The sequence below is a fragment of the Amaranthus tricolor genome, chromosome 2, assembly GCF_026212465.1.
Source record: "Amaranthus tricolor cultivar Red isolate AtriRed21 chromosome 2, ASM2621246v1, whole genome shotgun sequence".
In the NCBI taxonomy this organism is placed as follows: Eukaryota; Viridiplantae; Streptophyta; class Magnoliopsida; order Caryophyllales; family Amaranthaceae; genus Amaranthus; species Amaranthus tricolor.
Window position 1 is genome coordinate 29,265,666 of NC_080048.1, and position 16,322 is coordinate 29,281,987.

The following is a 16,322-nucleotide window of genomic DNA, read 5'->3' on the forward strand; positions in this document are numbered from 1 at the left end:
TCAAAGTTTTTGATTCAAAATAACTTTATTAGAGGAAAAACTGACAAAACCTTATTCTTTAAGAATAAAGGTTATGATATTTTGGTTGTTCAAATTTATGTTGATGATATTATTTTTGGTGCTACTAATGATTTGTTATGTAAAGAATTCGCCAATCTTATGGGCACAGAATTTGAAATGAGCATGATAGGAGAACTAAATTTCTTCCTTGGTTTACAAATTAAACAAACTGAAAATGGTATTTTTATCCATCAACAAAAATACATAAAATAACTTCTTAAGAAGTATGGACTAGACAACGCTAAGACAAACCACACACCCATGGCTACAAATGTTAGATTAGATGATGACCTAAATGGGATTAATGTAGATCAAACAATGTATCGAGGCATGATTGGTTCTTTATTATATCTAACAGCTAGTAGACCTGATATTTCTTTTAGTGTTGGTTTATGTGCTAGATTTCAATCTAACCCCAAAGAATCACATTTTACAACAGTAAAAAGAATTCTGAGATACTTGAAGGGAACAGATGACTTGTCCTTATATTATCTGATTGCATTAAAAAGAAAAGTTTTGTTGGTTATGGAGGACTATTGAATTGGGTTTTTAGAAAATTTGATGTATCTTTGGAAGGTTTGGAGTTCCCAATGGGTCCTAACATGAAAATAGGTGTTAAATGTTTGCAAAATTTGCACCTAAAACTAAATGATGAGGGGATGTTAATGCATGATTTAGAGGAGGTTGTTGAAATCGAATCAGAAGAGGAAGGGGTTGAGGAGGAAAAAGAGGAAAAGGAGAAATCAAGGAAGGAGAAAAAAGAGAAGAAGGAGCAAGAACCTGTTCCCACTGACATCGTTGAAAAAGGAGAAAAAGGGGAACAGGGTGGAGAAGCAAGTAAGGGGGAACCAAGAGAACAAGAGGAAGCCTTGGAAAATAATGTTCATCACAATCTCTTTAGTGATTCAAGTGATGATGAGATTGTGATAGCAATGAGAAAAAAGGCTAAGTCAATTCAGAGGAAGAGTAGGAGGTTAGCTTCGAAACGCAAGGCTACTATGGTTGATGAAACCACATCTGACACCATACCTGAGTCTACATCTAACAAACCTCCTTCTCCCAAGCCAACCACTCCACCACCACATCAAAATCCAACACCACCTCAACACCTATTCACTTTACACCACCACCATCTCAGTCTTCACCAGGTACTGGTTGTGCTAATCCTTGATTCCTCTTCCCATTTTTTTAATGATTTGTTGGCTCTAACATTTATCAAACAATTTCACTTTTGGTTTTGTACCATATGTGGTACAAAATTGTATTTGTTTTGTTGAACAACTGCTACATTTTCTTTCTTGTTTTTATTTCTGGTCTGTGATGATTAACTATATGCATATTTGGACTGCTATTTATGGTGCATGCTTTCGTTTACTGTTTCTTGTTTTCCTCAATAACAAATCTATATGGTTTGTGCTGTGGTTTGATAATCCCAATTCTTTTTGATTGATGACAAAAGGGAGAAGAAATGCACAAACTTAAGAGAAGCTGTGAATACACAGTTTCCATATCTTTATTGATTTATATTGCTACAACAATGGAAGTTAATGTGCATAAGTGAGATAATTGTGATAGGAAATGAAATCAGCTTAAATTCATGTGAGTTGTTAAGTTTATGAATACTTTGATCAAGTGTTGTTCTGAATTTGTTTTCTTCAAAGCTGTTACTTTTTATAATACTTATGGATTGGTGTGTTAATTTGGATTTTATTTGAAAACATATTTGACATTATGTTTTTAATATAGAGTAAATTGTTTTATGCATGCTTGGTAAATTATATTGTAACGAGTTGATTTGCTAAGTTATTTAGAGTTGCTTTAATCTCTAGCATGCTCTAAAAATTTTGTTTTACTCTATTTTACTTAAGTTTGTTTATAAGTTTGTCTTCATCAAAAAGGGGGAATTTGTTGGCCTCTTAAGTTTTGATGATGACTTCACTTTTAATAAACAAACATGTTTTAGAGATTGTTTTGTAAGTGAATATCCGATTCTGTTGAAATCGTTGATGAAGCCTATGATTTGGTTTGTGAAAGTTGTACGTGTCTTAGAATATCCAAGAAGTTAGATAAGTGCTTAGGACATTAAAGGTAGACAGACGGTCTACTGTTCCCAAAGTTGACAATCTGACTGAAGTTGTAGATGGAGACAGTACACTGTTCCCACGTCGCAGGTCTGGAGAAAAACATCGGCTGGAAAATTGCGAATTAATTATTTTCTGTTTTTAAGTTGATGTAACGGTTAAAAATTAAACTAATTGCTTAATTATCTAATAAATTGGTTGACAAAACTATTTTTAGGTTATCTAAAAATAGCCTAAGACTTATTCTTTTTAAGATTGAGATCTCCTATTATTTAGGATCTTGTGTTTTAATTTCTATGTTATTTTTAACTTAAGGAAACCGTTTTCCTCTTTGAGCAAATGACAGCCGGACGTTTATTTTTTGGCAAGACCACTATCTTTTTCTTTTGAGAATGTGGAGGATAGTGGTAGGTGTGTCTAAGGTAACTGCTGGCTGTTCTCACTATAAATAGGAGGAACTTTGCTCAAACCGTGAGGTATCCAAGAGTGTCCATTAAGAGAGATCAATTAAAAAAAATATTTTCAGTTTTTCAATGCCAATTAATATATTATATTTTTCTTAAAGCAATTATTTAATTTTTATCCTCTTGAGAATTTGGCCTTGTAAGGGTATTTGTGTGTTTTATTGTAACTAGACTTAAGGGAAGTCTAGGGGAATAGAGAAGCTTCAATAGAAGCGTGAGAAGAGAAAGAGAAGGAGAAAGAGAAGGAGAAAGAGAAGAGAAAGAGAATTAGGCCTAGAGTAGAATTTTTATTGTAACTAGACTTAAGGGAAGTCTAGGGGAATAGAGAAGCTTCAAGTGAAGCAAATTGTTTTATGTGATTGTAATTAATTGCCTAAAACATAGTGAGAATTTTGAAATCTCAAGGGGTCGTGGTTTTTACTTTTTATTAGGCCAAGAAGATTTCCACGTAAAATCTTTGTCTCCTTTTATCTTTTTCATTTTAAGTTTAAGTTTTTTGACCTTAATTTTGCGGAATTATAACAAAAAAATAAAACTTAAACTTAAAGTGAAAAAGATAAAAGGAGACAAAGATTTTACGTGGAAACCTTCTTGGCCTAATAAGAAGGAAAAACCACGACCTCCGGTATTTCAAAATTCTTACTATGTTTTAGGCAATCAATTACAATTACATAAAACAATTTGCTTCACTCGAAAAGCTTATTTACTTTAGGCCTACTTTTCTTTCTCTTCTTTTTCTCTTTCTCTTCTTTTTCTCCTTCTCTTTCTCTTCTATTTCTCACGCTTCACTTGAAGCTTCTCTACTCCCCTAGACTTTCCTTAAGTCTAGTTACAACAAAATACTCAAATACCCTTACAAGTCCAAATTCTCAAGAGGATAAAAATTAAATAGTTGCTTAAGAAAAATATAATAAATTAATTGGCATTAAATAGCTTAAAATATTTTTCTTAATTGATCTCCCTTATTGGACACTCTTGGATACATACCAGTTTAGGCGTAGTTCCTCCTATTTATAGTGGGAACAATCGCAATTTTCTTTGGCAAAATAACTTCCACTAACTTACTTGTTCCTAAAACAAAGGAAAAGATAGTAGAGTACCAGAAATAGAACCGGTTACTAGCTGCTAAAAATAGGAGACGGTTCCTTTAAGCTAAAAATAGTATAGGAGTCTAAATAAAGATCCTAAACAAAAGGAGACCTTTTTCTCAACAAAGAATAAGTCTTTAGCATGATTTTAGGAGTCCAAAAATAGCTTTTGCCAATTAATAAATTAATTAAGTTAAGCAACTAATTAAACTTTTAACCTTTACATCAACTGAAAACAGAAAACAAAATATTCGTAATTTCAAGTCGATGTCTTCTCCAGACCTGCATCGAGGGAACAGTGTACTGTCTCCATCTACAAATTCCGTCAAATTGTCAACTTTGGGAACAGTAGACTCCCTGTCTACTTTTGACTTCCTAAGAAATTATCTAACTTCTTGAATATTTACGACACGTATAAATTTCACGAACCAAGTCATAGGCTTCATCAACGATTTTAACAAAATCGGATATTTACCTACAAAACAATCTCTAAAACATGTTTGTTTATTTAAAAGTGAAGTCATCATCAAAACCTAAGAGGCCAACAAATTCCCCCTTTTTGATGAAGACAAACTTATAAACAAACTTAAATAAAATAGAGTAAAACAAAATTCTTAGAGCTAACTAGAGATTAAAACAACTCTAAATAACTTAGTAAATGCACTCGTTACACTAAAATTTACCAAGCACTCATAGTAAAACAGTTTACTCCATATAGTATATAAAAACATAATATCAAATATATATAAAAAACAACAAAAAAAATACTTAAGTTAACACAAATCCTTAAGTATTTAAAATGTAACCAGAACAAATAATCAAGGTATTCATAAGCTCAATCAGGAACAACACAGAGTTTAAACCTAGCATAGCATAAACATGATTAGCACATGATCAGAATAACAATCATCATAATTAGAGTTATATAGCTAAGGCACATTAACTTCCATTATTGGAGCAATATAAATCAATTAGAAAGATATGGAGACTGTGCATTCACAACTTCTCTTAAGTTTGTGCAATACCTTCCCCCTTTTGTCATCAATTGAAAAGAATTGGGATAATCAAACCACAGCGCAAATATAAAGATTTTGCCATTGAAGAAAATCAGAAATAGTAAATGAAAGCAAGCACCATAAAAAGCAATCCAAATATGCATATTGTTAACATCACAGACCAATATAAAACAAAGAAAGCTGTTTCAACAAAAGAGATACAACCTTGTACCCCAGATGGTACACAAAAATTTGTTTGATAAATTTTGACTGATAGATAGTAAGGCCAACAAATGATCATTAAATAATGTGGGAAGAGGAATCAAGGAGCAGTCTCATCTTCATTTATGAACTCAATCTGCACTTCAACTGTGTCCAGCTTGGCACCAAGACGGTTCTCCATCTGGATGAGCTGATCAGCAATTGAGGCAAGTGAGACACGAGTTTCATCTTGAAAAGCAAGAAATTGAGACTGGAGATCTTAGAGCTTAGATAGTATGGAGTCTAAAGAAGCTGCAGGAACAGAACCAAAGTTAGCACAGCCAGTACCTGGTGAATTTTGTGATTGAAAAGGTGGTGGTGTAAACTGTATAGGTGATGGTGGTGGTGATGGAATTTGATGTGATGGTGATGTGGCTGGCTTGGGAGAGAGAGGTGCATTTGTTGAAGGCTTAGGGATGGCGTGAGATGTGATGTCATCAACCATAACAGCTTTACGTTTAGAAGCTAACCTTCTACTTTTCCTCTGTATTAAATCAGCCTTCTTCCTCATAGCTATCACAATCTCCTCATCATTTGAATCACTACCAAGAATGTGATGATCCTCATCCTCCAAAGCTTCTTCTTTTTCTTCTGATTCCCCCTTACTAGCTACTTCTCCCTGTTCCCTAGTTTCTGCTGTTTTAGTGGTTGCAGTGGGAACAGACTGCTGCTCCTTTTCCTCCTTAACTAATTTTTCTTTTAATTCCTCATCCTTCTCTTCCTCCAAATCAATATCAACAACCTCCTCCATTTCATGTACCAGTATCCCTTCATCATTTAATTTTAGGTATAGGTTGTGTAAGCATTTGGCACCTATTTTTGTATTACGACCCATAGGAAACTGTAAACCGTCTACAGGTACATCAAATTTTTTGAAAATCCGTCTCATTAGCCCTCCATATCCAACAAAACTCCCCTTTTCAATGCAGTCCGATAGATGAGAAATCATCAAGGAAGGAAAGTTTATTTATGTGATTGGCCATGCAATAAATCAAAGTGGCATCACGTATACTAACTTCACTTCGTTTGGAGTTTCGTGGTAAAATGAATCTTCGTGCAATATTATACAACAATTTATGCAAAGGACACAGGATGTTGTGGCTTATTTTCCCTTTCTTTTGATCAATTTCTAAGAATTTTAGAACAGTTCTTTCATTAATCCTAGAAAACACTATCTTTGAGCCAACATGATAAGTGTCAAATCCAACAGCAGGAACATTGAACCATTCCCCCAACATAACACTATTAAATTCTATTTTTATATCCTTAACAGTGCTAGAACACACCCCACATTCAATAGAAAAATTTAAATAAATTCACACATTAGGTTAGGGAATATTGGGTTGCAACTGAAATCGGACATCAATACTTCCCAATTTTGATTTTGTAAAATGACATGAAGTTGTGGAAAAGGAGTAGTATCATACCAGTACTTGTCTAAATCGGACCCTACAAACATTTCCTTTGAAACCTCTTCAGCACTGTTGGGATCAGTAAGCTTTGAACGTTTGGCTGTTCTGGATGACGAACCACCTTTTGGTGTGATGATTTGGCGTTTCCCTGCATGCACTGTGGAGGGTGTTGGGGTTTCATTTTTGGTTTGAGTAGATGAGGATGGTGGAGCATCAATCAATGGTGAAGAATGAACCACATTAAGAGGTTGCGGTTGAGAGATTTTGCAGGATTTTGGTGTTTTCATGTTCTTTTTCTTGCTGGAGTTTGAGGTTTTTGGTGTCTTCATTTTGGTTTTAAAAGTGTATTGAGAGAAGGAAGATGATGAGTGACGTTTGCTGAGGGAAATAAGTGGGCGTGAAAGGTATGACGTGAGGAAGGGGGTTAATATATGGGTGAAGGGACGGTTAGCTAAAGGTTCAACTCTTTAATGCATTAATCATTTCAATTGAAATCAAATGGTTAATGAAGAGTTGGGGGACAAATTCATAGAATGAGTAAATAAATCCAATTTCCATTATTTAATTATTTGAGTTGACCATATATTAGAAAAATATGAAAAATATAAAACCTGAAAAATGATATTATTATATTATCTTGAAAAGGAAAAATAATAATGAACACATGCTGCTTTGGTCTGATCAATTCAAAACATGCAATCAAGAAGACATTTATAGTACGAACTTTATCAACTGTATACCTGATCCCTTCAATAATTGATTCACAATTAAGATGTTGAGGTTGATTTAACCCTTTTCAATTTCATGATGCTTCATGGGGAATTCTTGCTATCAACTTTAGTGGAGCTTGATCATACCGAGTTCCAATCTCATCTTTTCATATTGTTCCCTTGGAAGCGGCTTAGTCTTGATATCTGCAACTTGCTCATTAGTGTTAACATGCTTGACTATTATATTTTTGTTTTCTACATTGTCCTTAAGAAAATGATGTCTTATATATATGTGTTTAACTCTAGAATGATGCATTGGATCTTTGGATATGCATTGGCACTGGTATTATCACAATAAATAGGAACATATTCAAAATTAGGGTCAAAAATCTTAAGCTTAATACACAACAATTGTATTTCTTTAAAAGTTTTTAGGATATGAACTAGAAGACATTATCTCCTTTCCTTTAGACTTCATAGTCTTACTGTCATGTGAAGTCGTGAGACATAAATTAGCAATTTCTTGGGGTTCTCTGTCTCTTCTTCACTTTTGGATTCTCCCCATGCAGCGATCATAGCTTTGCAAAAATCAGTTTTGCTAGAGTTCCTTTTGTAGGTTGTCTTCCTATTTCCTTTGTCTGTCCCTTGCCTTTTTAATTTTTCATGTTGGACAATCTTTGATGAAGTGGTCAGTACTTCCAAACCAATGGCATCCATAGTCGGACATATGGTGTTTGAAGGTTTCTTTTCTCTACTGTTTCTTTGCCTTTCCCTTCGCACCAACATAGCAGCTTCTTCTTCATCACATCCTGAATCTTTGTCTTCATTTGCTGCCAGAGCCAATTCTTTGTTTCTGAAACTGTCCGTTGTTCCCAGATATAGTTTGTGAGTCATAAGGGAAACAGCCAACTCTTCTAGATTGAATTTAGTGAAATCTTTTGATTCCTAAAAGGTTGTGACTTTGCCTCTCCAGCGTTCATCTTGAGGGAGACTACGTAGTATTTCCCTAACATGTTCATCAGTAGGAATAATTCTTTTAAGAGGGAAAAGTTCATTAGTAATATTGGTGAACCTAGTAAGCATCTCTTGGATGCTTTCTCAAGGTTACATAACAAACCGTTCATTTTTAAACATTAGTAAGTCTATCTTAGAACATTTTACTTTAGTAGAAACCTCATAGGTAACTTCTAGCAGATTCAAAATCTGCTTGGCAGGTTTGCAACCCATAATACGGTTATGTTCATTTGGTCCAAGACCACAGTGAAGAAGTTTAATGGCAAGAGCGTTCATTTCCATTTTTTGAAAATCTTCTATTTCATATTCCGTTATAAGTTTTGGAATAATTTTAATATTAGAGTTTGTAGTAGTTACCTCAAAGTCTCCAATTTCGATTACTTTCCATACCTGATAATTTTCGACTTTTATGAAAATTTTCATTCTATTCTTCCAGTATGTGTAAAACTTACCATCGAACATTGGCGGCCTTTGGGTGGAGAACTCTCCTTACATTCGTTCATTCGTATTCATCTCCTCTAAAATACCAGGATTTCACTCTCGGGGTTTTCCAATCAAATGAAGAACAGAGCTCTAATACCAATTGTAGAATCGTTTAGAGACAACAAGAGGAGAGTGAATAGTTGTTTGATTAGTTTAAGTGTTTTTGTCCAGTTTTGTGGATTTGGAACTTGAACTTGTTACTCAAACTTTGAAAGAGACAAACAAATTTTTACATGGAAACAAATAAAAGGAAAAACCACGAGCTCTCGGGATTTCAAAACACTTCAATATGTTTTAGACAATTAATTACGATTACATAAAACAATATCAATTAGGCCACCTTGAGTTTCTCTCTAAACTCGATCTCTTTCTCACACTTCCCTACGAAACTCAAGCTTCCTCTATGAAGCTCTCTTTCACCCATAGACTTTTCCAAGTCTAATTCCAAGAATTCTCTCAAAACTCCTTTTACAAAGGAAAAAACCTAAGGATAAAAATTAATTGAGTTGCACAAGAAATATTTCTAAGTTAATTGGCAATAAGGAGCAAAGAAATTTTCTTAATACACAAATTAATAACCGGTAAAAACAAATCCTTTTATAAAGGAAATAGTCACATAGCTTTTTTCCAAAAAAAAAAAAAAAAGAATAACTACCCACTTCACTCCTAGATCCTAAAATAAAGGAGGAATGGGTAAATGTTTTTGCAAAACTAAAAGCTACGGTTTCCTTGTTCTATATAAGGCAATTTGAATTTTTCAAAATAAAAACCTAACCAATCATGCCTGTGAAGAAAAAATAGGAGAATTTTTCTCTACCACTTTAGGTAGTGTGACGGTTACTAAATATAATTAAAGTTCTTTTGCCAATTAACTTTTAATATAATTATGCATCTAATTAATTTTACTCATACAATCAACTAGAAACACTAGAAACTACTTTCTTTAGAATTTTTATGTTGACGTTGAACTTCCAGACTTAAATCCTAGGAACAATGCATTGTCTCTACTAATCAACAAGAACTGTCATACTATCAACTTAGGAACAGTAGACCTCCTGCCTACACTTTGACATCCTACAGCGATCTTTCTGTCTAACTTCACCTTCTTGGATATCTTAGACACTTACAAAGTTGTTAGACAAAATTTTAGGTACTATCAATGATCCTACTCCAGACTGGATATTGACTTGCAACAATCTCTAAAATAAAACCAGTTTATATTAAGTTTAGTGATTATCAAAACCTTAAAGGGCCAACATTGTAGAAATGATGGATGAATAGACGACGTATTTTAAAGTTTCCTTATATTTATGAAATTGCGGCAATTTTAGACCTGTCTTAAAATGGAAAATCTTACTAAATTGATAAGCTTTTACTACCATTCATTGAATCGTCCACAGAGTGATGTACATAATTATGTTGAAAAGTGTAAAATGCTTTTAGTAGAGCTTTATGATTACTATTCGGAAGTATATAAACTTGGCCGCAATAAGTCTAGGAGTGCTAGCGTTTCAGTATATCCCACTAAGTTTCATCCCGCCATATCTAACATAACAAGCCAAAATGATAGTTTTATAGGGATTTATTTTTCCTCTTCATATGTAGAATTAGATAATTATATTAAATATCATTTTTAAATTGAACAAGATAGTTTTAATATTTTAGAATGGTGGAAAGAAAAATCAATAAAATTCTCATATTTTCGAGAATTGCAAAGAATATTCTTGCAATTCCGGCTCCTATTGTTGCTTCAGATTTCATTTGGAGAAACTAAAAACCTAATAAAGGAAAAGATATATAAAAAAATTGCATTATGTCTGGAAAACATGATTTCATTTGAAAATCTAAACTTAACTCAAATTTAATGTTCGGAAATGAGCTTCTAATTTCCCCTAAAAGTGCCACTATATGTTATAATCTATGAAATCAGAATCTATAAACGAAACAATATGAATCAGAAATCCAACTTCCCAAAACTTTTTACGTTAAGAAATCTAAAAATAACTTCTACAAACATTAGTTAACTAAACAAAAAAAAAGATTTAAACCTAAACTTATATTGTTAGGATTATTGGTGACTTGTGTTACCAAATAATTAAAACATGATTAAGTTAATTAGTCATTTTAGTTAGTGAAGGTAAGAAGAGGACAATATATCACATGTTGGTGATTTGGTTTGATGGGAATCCAAAGTACATAATACTATGGGTAGTATCTTTGATATGTGAAGAGTTTAAAGGGAAGTAATCAGTGCTAGCATTGAGTGTAAGAAGCATCGAAGACTGTGGCTTAGCATGGATAAGGTTAAAGGGAACCAGAGGCTACTGACCCCTTGCTCGACAGGCTGCTCGCCCAAGCCATTGGGTCGGCGGCTCACAGTTGGCCTCCGCCACGACTGTTTGTAGTTTATACTTTAAACACATTAATATGAATTTTAGGTTAGATGGTGGATGTAGTAAATCTTTGTCTTAATTATTTACTTATTATTGTCATTCATCATTATATTGTATTATTTGTTTCTAAATTTTGACACAACATAAACATCCAACTTAAACTTCATAGTGTGATCCTTGAGTGAGGTCATTTGCCTCTCCTTTCATCTATTTCTTATGGGCTACCACCGAAAATTGAAGAAAATACCATACCTATTGTACCTTGTAAACCGAAATTAACATGTCACTTTGTCTTCAACATACCCTGAAATATGCACAATTCTACCAGAACACTCAGACACGGTAAGTCTTCAAACTATAAGCAAAATCTAGCAAAATCTAAAATACTAAATCAAGATAACACAATCAAACATAACTAATTTGTAAAATAAACATTTACTACCAAAAACTCAACAAAATAATCCAATTTTAATACTTTACAAAAAAAATACATTACATTTTACTTACCCTGAATTGATTCTCGATTCACAATCTTCACTTGTAATCATTTCTACTTGTACCACTTTCACGTTTCTTCTTTTTACCAAACCGATCCACCACCACCATCAGCGCCGGCCGGATACCTTATTTGAGCCCGAGACCGGAACATGTGTTCGGGAGTTCGGGTTCGGGTTCTCGTTATTTTTTGGTGTTTCCATTACCCATATTCCGTAGAAGTAGATGGATAGAGAGAGAAAGGGGAAGACAATAGCCAATGAGAATCATTTGATGTGTGACTTGAGAGTTGCAGAGACCCTTGTTGATTATAAGTACCTTTTCCTAATTATAGCTATCAGAAGAGAGGAAAGTTTTAGTAGGTTGCATTGGTTTCGAACTCAACAACGGTAATATTTAAGGGTATTACTATTTGTCGCCATCCAGTTTATTTTATCGCCATTCTTTCTAATGAAATTACGAATTTGCTCTTCAACTTTAAAAATTACAAATTTACCATTGGAGTTAACAACACCATTAAAATAAAATAATTTATTACAACATTTATATAAATAACAATAACTTAAAAAATAAATTAATTAAACAAAAAAATTTCAAAAAAAAAAAAATTTAGTACCAGTCACACAAAAAGTGCGACTCGACCTAGGTACAGTCGCACATTTTGTGCGACTGGTATTTTTTTTTATTTTTTTTTTTATTTTTATTTATATTATTATTGTTATTATTATTATTATTATTGTTATTATAATTATTATTATTTTTGTTATTATTATCATTATTATTATTATTATTATTATTATTATTATTATTATTATTTAAATAAAAGTAACTTAAAAAATAAATTAATTAAACAAAAGAAATTTTATAAGTCGAAATTCAAAATATATATATATATATATATATATATATATATATATATATATATATATATATATATATATATATATATATATATATATATATATATATATATATATATATATATATATATATATATATATATATATATATACCAGTCGCACAAAACGTGCGACCGTACCTAGGTCGAGTCGCACAAAAAGTGCGACCGTACCTAGGTCGAGTCGCACAAAAAGTGCGACCCGACCTAGGTACAGTCGCACGTTTTGTGCAACTGGTATTTTTTTTATATTATTATTGTTATTATTATTATTATTGTTATTATAATAATTATTATTTTTGTTATTATTATTATTATTATTATTATTATTATTATTATTATTATTATTATTATTATTATTGTGGTTGTTATTATTATTATTATTAAATTATTATTTTTGTTTTAATTATTATATTTAATTTATATTTTTAAATGTTATTATTATTATTATTATTATTATTATTATTATTATTATTATTATTATTAGTATAAAAATAAGAAATTTTAAGTCCAATAGCAAAGTTGTAATTTTTCAAAATTTCAGGGGCAAATTCATAATTTCATTCGAATGGGGATAGCGATAAAATGAAAAAGATGGGGACAAATAAGAATCGGTATACTTAATGTATCCTTGCTCAACGGTAACATTTTCTTGTTTACTTTTAGCTGTCGTGTGCAATGGCATTTAGTCTTTAATAAAGGCGTTTGGAATGAGAATCATAAATGATTTAATAAACAAATTGATTCTTAATAAAAAAAATAAATAATAAACCCCGAAAAATAACACAATGTGATTTTTTAGATTAATTTTACCAAATATAAAAGTATCAATTTAATAAGATTATAATTAATTGTGTGCATGATAATTTATTTTCATAAATAAATATAAACTTAAATTTAGTAAGTATTTAAAATATATTTTTACATTAATTCTTTATATCTAAATAAGAATCTTAAAGAAATTAATTATTTTAAAAAAATTTTATACATAAGTAAGAAATTATTTTTTAAATATATATTAATTTAAATTATAACATAATCATGAATCATAATCATAACATATACTAAAAGAACTGTAAAATGACAAATGGCAATTCCTAAGAGATTTGTCAAATGTCATTTTTTTAATAGGTTAATTTAATTGTTATATTATTTTGTTTTGAATATGGCAACTCTATAATTTTTTTTAAAAAAGTGATTAAAAAACTGATAAAATTCAGATCTCATGTTTCATAAAATCTTTGATTGAATCATAAATTAGCAATAATCCATTTATGTTTTGAACAAAAAAATAGATTATAAATTTTAATAAGTATAATATTCAGTTTTAACAGTTTTTTATTATTCCAAAAAAATATTAGATAGAGCAACAATTTTACAGTGCAACATTGAATATTTAAAATTCATTTGATCAATTTATTCTTGATTAGCAATATTTACTTTTGGAATTGATTTACAAAATCTTTTACACAATATTTATTACAATGTAAAACAAGTAACAACATCATCTTACTTAGTCAAAATTAATTTTCTGTAATGTACCCATATCAATACTATTTATTATAATATCAAAGGCTTATTAAAAACCATATGTTAACCAGTTTTTATTAAACCTAAAAACTTTAATCACACTTTTGGTCCATTTAATCTATTTATAGGGCACATTTCATAGTGAGACTGTGAAATACAACACTTTGTGTTCGAAACAACTACTCTTGTGTTATTTGAAATTTTAATATAATTTAAACATCTTTTGTTTATCTTTATCTTTAATCAAATTCTTTTAATATTATTGTATTAAATAGTACATATTAATGTAAAAAATTAAACCTAATAACGATAATGTATTATATATACTTGCGCACCATTGTTTAAAATTATATTTTTACATATGTAAACATTTAGAATCACAACATATACTAAAAGAACTGTAAAATGACAAATGACAGTTCCTAAGAGATTTGCTAAATGTCATTTTTAAATAGGCTAATTTAATTGTTATATTATTTTGTTTTAAATTTGGCAACTCTAGATTTTTTTTTAAAAAGGTGACTAAAAAACGGATAAAATTCGGATCTAATCACAACATATACTAAAAGAACTGTAAAACGACAAAAGCACAGTTTCTACGAGATTTGCTAAATGTCATTTTTTTAATAGACTAACTTAATTGTTATATTATTTTGTTTTAAATTTTGAAACTCTTGAATTTTTTTTAATAAAGTGATTCATAATCGAATAAAATTCAGATCTAATGTTTCATCAAAACTTTGATTGAATCATAAATACCAATAATCTATTTATTTTTTGACCAAAAAAATAGATTATAAATTTTAATAAGTATAATATTCAGTTTTAGCAGTTTTTTATTATTCTAAAAAAATAATAAATAGAGCAAAAATTTCGCACTGCAACACTGATCATTTAGAATTCATTTTATCAATTTATTCTTTATTCGCAGTATTAACTTTTGAAAATGATTTACACAATCTTTTACACAATATTTATTACGATGTAAAACACGTAACAACATCGATCTTACTTATTCAAAATTAATTTTCTGCAATTTATCCATATCAACAATATTTATTTTATAATATCAAAGGCGTACTAAAAACCATATGTTAATCAATTATTATTAAACCTAAAAACTTTTATCACACTTTTGGTCTATATATATAAGTCGCGTCTCATAGTGAGAGCGTCTCATACAACACTTTGTATTCAAAACAACTACTCTTGTGTTATTTGAAATTTAAATATAATTTAAACATCTTTTGTTTATCTTTATCTTCAATCAAATTCTTTTAATAATATTGTATTAAATATTACATATTAATGTTAAAAACTACACCTAATAACGATAATGTATTATATATACTTGCACCATTCTTTAAAATTATATTTTTACATACGTAAACATTTAGAACTCTGTGAATTGTATGGGCTTCTACACTAGTATTAATAAAAGAGTTGGAAAATAGCAAATGACAACTTCTTAAAACCTTGCCAAATGTATTAATTTCTTAAGGTTATAATTGATTGTGTGAAAATTTATTTTCCTAAAAAATTTAAAACTATTTAAGATAAGTATTTAAAAGATTTCATAAGAACTTTTAAGAGATTAATTATTTCAAAAAAAATAATTTATACGTAAGTAAGATATTATTTTTGAAAAATATATTTATTTAAATTATTAAATGTAGTTTGAATTAGGTGAAAATTAAAACAAACAAATTAGTTGGAATCGACTCAAAATAAGCTCTATTCATTCATAAAAAGTTAGTTTATTTTATTTAATGTAACCAACAAAAAATGTTTTAGTAGAATTTAAGAGCTAAATTAGATTAAATATTTTAGTAAGTTATAGTGTTATCTAAAGTAATTATATTATTAAAATATGTAGTATTTACATATTTTTCTTAAATAAAAGAGAATTTTTTTTCTTGCAATATTCTTTGAAAATTTTATTTAAATATGTCTTTATACTAAACTCTGTGTATTGCACGAGGTTCTAAACTAGTTTCCGGAAAAAAAAAGTGGTCTTGGGGTTAAAAATTGATAAAATATAACTCATTCTCTTCTTTAGTATGTTAATGGAAATGTTAAAAAATTATAATATCTATTGTTTAGAAGATGAGAATGGGACTAGGAATAAAATAAAAATTAATAAATTTACCCTTTTTAAAAATAATTAAAGAATTGTAATATTTTTTGATTGCTTTGTAAAATTTGCCAATTACAAGGGTATAAAAATCTTTTACATTTTTTTCTCCAATTCCTACCATCTAATACAATCCCCTTAGTAATAAATTCATGGGAATCATATCATCATATCATATCATACACTACTAAAAAGTGTTGGAAAATTTTAATTATTATCTTCTAACATATCATATCATATCATACAATACTATAGAATTGTTGAAAAATTTCAAGTGTCATCCTTTGATCATATCATATCATAC

At 29.9% G+C, this 16,322-nt stretch overlaps 1 protein-coding gene across 2 annotated transcripts; it reads right to left on the bottom strand.

The window, feature by feature from the left end:
• Window positions 1-3,121: 3,121 nt before the first annotated feature.
• On the bottom strand, window positions 3,122-11,809 carry LOC130803605 (uncharacterized). 2 transcript variants are annotated; one of them, XM_057667798.1, is made up of 2 exons: window positions 11,469-11,809; window positions 3,122-7,275 (listed from the first exon to the last, which is right to left on the bottom strand). In XM_057667798.1, exon 2 carries the CDS (start codon window positions 5,896-5,898, stop codon window positions 5,170-5,172), a length of 729 nt encoding a protein of 242 aa, XP_057523781.1. In that variant the 5' UTR covers window positions 5,899-7,275; window positions 11,469-11,809; the 3' UTR covers window positions 3,122-5,169. The 2 variants fall into 2 exon arrangements, with proteins under 2 accessions (XP_057523781.1, XP_057523772.1); XM_057667789.1 differs by having other exon boundaries at window positions 3,122-11,265.
• Window positions 11,810-16,322: the final 4,513 nt, after the last annotated feature.